Source organism: Hemiscyllium ocellatum, unplaced genomic scaffold, assembly GCF_020745735.1.
Source record: "Hemiscyllium ocellatum isolate sHemOce1 unplaced genomic scaffold, sHemOce1.pat.X.cur. scaffold_1601_pat_ctg1, whole genome shotgun sequence".
In the NCBI taxonomy this organism is placed as follows: domain Eukaryota; kingdom Metazoa; phylum Chordata; class Chondrichthyes; order Orectolobiformes; family Hemiscylliidae; genus Hemiscyllium; species Hemiscyllium ocellatum.
In genome coordinates, this window is record NW_026867830.1 from 22,714 (window position 1) to 27,681 (window position 4,968).

General features: G+C 62.5%; 1 protein-coding gene across 1 annotated transcript; it reads right to left on the reverse strand.

The window, feature by feature from the left end:
* Positions 1-461: 461 nt before the first annotated feature.
* On the reverse strand, positions 462-3,903 carry LOC132810276 (zinc finger protein 628-like). The gene is made up of 3 exons (XM_060822638.1): positions 3,873-3,903; positions 2,286-2,309; positions 462-2,243 (listed from the first exon to the last, which is right to left on the reverse strand). Exon 3 carries the CDS (start codon positions 2,223-2,225, stop codon positions 558-560), a length of 1,668 nt encoding a protein of 555 aa, XP_060678621.1. The 5' UTR covers positions 2,226-2,243; positions 2,286-2,309; positions 3,873-3,903; the 3' UTR covers positions 462-557.
* Between the last annotated feature and the right edge of the window lie 1,065 nt (positions 3,904-4,968).

The following is a 4,968-nucleotide window of genomic DNA, read 5'->3' on the forward strand; positions in this document are numbered from 1 at the left end:
GCCAAGTCCCAAACTCGGAAAATCCGTCGAACCCCGGCAGGGGGAGGCGGCAAATTCGGAAAATCCGTCGATTCCCAACAGCGGGAGGCGCCAAATTCGGAAAAACTGTCAAACACCAGCGGTGGGAGGCGCCAAATTCGGAAAATCCATCAATTCCCAGCGGCGGAGGCGCCAAATTCGGAAAATCCGTCGATTCCCAGCAGCGGGAGGCGCCAAATTCGGAAAATCCGTCGATTCCCAGCAGCGGGAGGTGCCAAATTTGGAAAATCCGTAGATTCCCATCAGCGGGAGACGCCAATTCGGAAAATCCGTCGATTTCCAACAGCGGGAGGTGCCAAATTCGGAAAATCCATCGAACACCAGCAGCGGGAGGCGCCAAATTCGGAAAATCCATCAATTCCCAGCAGCGGGAGGCGCCAAATTCAGAAAATCCATCGAAAACCAGCAGCGGGAGGCGCCAAATTCGGAAAATCCGTGGATCCCTCGGGATGGAAGGGGGGGGAAGGAATGGGAAGGGGGTTGGGAAATGCGGGAACGCTTCCCCGCGGCATGGAGCCTCAGAAGGTCTGCACCAGGTGGACGGTGGGGACGGCCTGGACGATGTGGATAACTTGGGTGGCGGGCAGCGGCTGCAGGGCTGGCAGTGCCGGGGCGGGCAGAGCGGCTTCCGGGAGGGGCGCACCCTCCCCGCTGACGCCGGCGTGGGTGCGCAGGTGGCGCCGCAGGTAGGCCCGGGCGGCAAAGGTCTTGCCGCAGACCGGGCAGGGCAAGGGGGCGGCGGGCGCCGGGGCGTGGGTGCGCCGGTGCAGCAGCAGGTTGGAGGAGTGGGTGAAGGCCCGGCCGCACTCGCCGCAGCCGTAGGGCCGCTCGCCGGTGTGGGTGCGCAGGTGCTGCCGCAGGTTGGAGCTCTGGGCGAAGGCCTTGCCGCAGACCTGGCAGGGGAAGGGCCGGGCCCCCGTGTGCAGCCGCCGGTGCCGGGACAGGCTGGAGGAGTTGCGGAAGGCCTTGCCGCACTCCGGGCAGCCGTAGGGCCGCTCGCCGGTGTGCTGCCGCAGGTGGTACTGGTAGTGGGAGGACCACTTGAAGGCCAGGCCGCACAGCTGGCAGCGGAAGGCCCGGGCGCCCGTGTGCACCCGCTGGTGCACCGCCAGCAGCGAGGCCCGCTTGAAGGCCTTGCCGCACTCCGAGCACTTGTAGGGCCGCTCGCCGGTGTGGCCGCGCTGGTGGTAGCGCAAGCCGGAGGAGCCCTTGAAGGCCTTGCCGCAGTCCGGGCACTGGTAGGGGCGGCCGGCCTGGGAGGAGGCTGGCGGGCGGGCAGGGGGAGGGGGCACGGGCGGGGTGGGCCCGCCCGGGCTCTCACTGCCGCCCACCGGCGGGCATGGGGGCGCCTCCTCCACCTCCTCGGCCACCACCACCTCCTCCCCGGCCACTGGCCCGCCGTCGACGACGGCGGTCAAAGGCTCCGGGCCTACCTCCACCCCGACGGTGTCCTCCCTCTCCGCCGTCGCCCCCTCCCCTCCGTGGGCGCGCAGGTGGCGCCGCAGGTAGGCCTGGGCGGCAAAGGCCTTGCCGCAGACCGGGCAGGGCAAGGGGGCGGCGGGCGCCGGGGCGTGGGTACGCCGGTGCAGCAGCAGGTTGGAGGAGTGGGTGAAGGCCCGGCCGCACTCGCCGCAGCCGTAGGGCCGCTCGCCGGTGTGGGTGCGCAGGTGCTGCCGCAGGTTGGAGCTCTGGGCGAAGGCCTTGCCGCAGACCTGGCAGGGGAAGGGCCGGGCCCCCGTGTGCAGCCGCCGGTGCCGGGACAGGCTGGAGGAGTTGCGGAAGGCCTTGCCGCACTCCGGGCAGCCGTAGGGCCGCTCGCCGGTGTGCTGCCGCAGGTGGTACTGGTAGTGGGAGGACCACTTGAAGGCCAGGCCGCACAGCTGGCAGCGGAAGGCCCGGGCGCCCGTGTGCACCCGCTGGTGCACCGCCAGCAGCGAGGCCCGCTTGAAGGCCTTGCCGCACTCCGAGCACTTGTAGGGCCGCTCGCCGGTGTGGCCGCGCTGGTGGTACAGGAGCGCCGAAGAACCCTTGAAGGCCTTGCCACAGTCGCCGCACTTGTACGGCCTCTCGCCCGTGTGGCTCCTCTGGTGGTGGGTCAGCCGCGACGACCACTTGAAGGCCTTGCCGCACTCCAGGCACTGGTAGGCCCCCTGGGGGCCGGACGGCGGCCGCGCCCCCTCCGCCATCGTCTGGAGAGGTCGGGGCGGGGGTGTTGGCACGCGCTACCCACGCCCCCCGCCCACGTCCGGGTTTACCGCTGAGTCCAGACGCTGAGGAGAGAGAGAGAGAGAGAGATGGAAGAAACATTTGAAGACACGGTCAATTTAGTCATCCCCTCCCCCACCCCACCGCCATTTTGGTTAGTGATTCAGTTGGTTGACACTGGTCAAGTCCCTTTAAGACACGGAGAAAGAAGTGTTGGTGCCCTGTCCCTTTAAGAGAGTGATGTGTACACCCTGTCTCTTTGTAACGGTGATGCTTCCCTTTAAGACAGTGATAGGTGTCTGTGTGTGTGTGGGCCTGTCCCTTTAAGAGTATGATGAATGTGTGTGGGCCTGTCTCTTTAAGAGTGTGACGTATATGTCTGTGTGGGCCTGTCTCTTTAAGAGTATGATGAATGTGTGCGGGCCTGTCCCTTTAAGAGTGTGATGGATCTGTGCGTGGGGGCCTGTCCCTTTAAGAGTGTGATGCGTATGTGTGTGTGGGCCTGTCCCTTTAAGAGTGTGATGTTTATGTGGGCCTGCCCCTTTAAGAGTGTGATGCGTATGTGTGTGTGGGCCTGTCCCTTTAAGAGTGTGATGCGTATGTGTGTGGGGGCCTGTCCCTTTAAGAGTGTGTGTGTGTATGTGGGCCTGTCCCTTTAAGAGTGTGATATATATGTGTGTGTGTATGTGGGCCTGTCCCTTTAAGAATGTGATGTTTATGTGGGCCTGTCCCTTTAAGAGTGTGATATATATGTGTGTGTGGGCCTGTCCCTTTAAGAATGTGATGTTTATGTGGGCCTGTCCCTTTAAGAGTGTGATATATATGTGTGTGTGGGCCTGTCCCTTTAAGAGTGATGTATGTGTGTTTGTGTGTGGGGGGGCCTGTCCCTTTAAGAGTGTGATGTTTATGTGGGCCTGTCCCTTTAAGAGTGTGATATATATGTGTGTGTGTGTGTGTGTGTGGGCCTGTCCCTTTAAGAGTGATGTTTATGTGGGCCTGCCCCTTTAAGAGTGTGATGCGTATGTGTGTGTGGGCCTGTCCCTTTAAGAGTGTGATGCGTATGTGTGTGGGGGCCTGTCCCTTTAAGAGTGTGTGTGTGTATGTGGGCCTGTCCCTTTAAGAGTGTGATATATATGTGTGTGTGTGTATGTGGGCCTGTCCCTTTAAGAATGTGATGTTTATGTGGGCCTGTCCCTTTAAGAGTGTGATATATATGTGTGTGTGGGCCTGTCCCTTTAAGAATGTGATGTTTATGTGGGCCTGTCCCTTTAAGAGTGTGATATATATGTGTGTGTGGGCCTGTCCCTTTAAGAGTGATGTATGTGTGTTTGTGTGTGGGGGGGCCTGTCCCTTTAAGAGTGTGATGTTTATGTGGGCCTGTCCCTTTAAGAGTGTGATATATATGTGTGTGTGTGTGTGTGTGTGGGCCTGTCCCTTTAAGAGTGATGTTTATGTGTGCCTGTCCCTTTAAGAGTGTGATGTGTATGTGTGGGGGCCTGTCCCTTTAAGAGTGTGATGTGTATGTGGGCCTGTCCCTTTAAGAGAGTCCGCCCTTGCCCTTCCCCTCCCCCACAACACAGTGACCTCCCGCCGCCGTCTCCCTGGTAACACCCCTCCCCCCCCCTCACCTGCGCTCCTTCCCGCCTTCCGCCAACGGTCGCCGATTCGAACCGCGCTCGAGGCGGCGCGAGGACCCAACCGTCGCAACCGCCAGCGCCCGCACCTGGCACCTCCTCCCTCCCCCCCCCACCCCACGCGCCCCAAACCTCACGGTGGACACGCCCACATCTCCCGCTCCCATTGGACCCAGCCCGCGGCTTGGCCACGCCCGCGGACGGCCCCGGACCCAATCGCGCCCCGTCCTGCTCCAACCCCGCCGCCCCATTGGCGCGGACCCCCCCACCGTGCCACCCTCGTCCAATCGCGTGGCCGCTACCCGTCCCCGCCCCCGATTGGCTCCCCGTCCGTGTGCCCGACGCCCGCCCCCTTTCCACTCCACCAATTGGACCCCGACTCTACACCCGCACGAACATTTGTGGCTCGCCATTGGTCAAGGTCGGGCGCATTGGAAGAGTGACGTGGCCACCGGCCAATTGGAAGAGCTGTTTCAGACTCCTGGTGGCTGTCCCCAGTGAGAGGTGCCCTGCCATTGGACTATTTTGATAAATTGGCATTAAATTGAGGGGGGGGGCAGTGAGAGGAAAGGGGGTAAAGGGGAGGGGGTCACCAGTTCCTCATCTTTCTCCCTACCCCTGGCATGCCACCCCTTCCGACTCACAGAGTGCACGTCCCTTTCGCCCCATCCCCACCCCCAGGTTGGCCAACGTCCGGGGATGGAGGTCGGGGGGGGCGTGAGATTGGCCGCCCACCCTTCCTGCGTTGACCCTCCCATTAACCAACAAGACCCCCCGTCCTCCTCTCCACTCAAAGAAATGGCGGCGGTGGGGTGCGGATCTCCCTCGGTGACCCTTGAACCACGTCAAGGCCAACGGGAGGCCAAGATGGCCGCCGCACCGCCCGCTTCCTGTGCGGGCGACGGTGAGGGCGCTCTCTCCCGTGAGAAAACCTCGCAGTGGGGTTGCGGGAGAGGGAAGAGGATGGCGACGGATCACCCTCGGCGCCCCTTGAACTGTGTCGAGGCTGATGGGTGGCCAAGATGGCCGCCGCACCGCATGCTCCTTGTGCGGGCGATGGCACGGCCAATCCCCCACGAGAAAACATCGA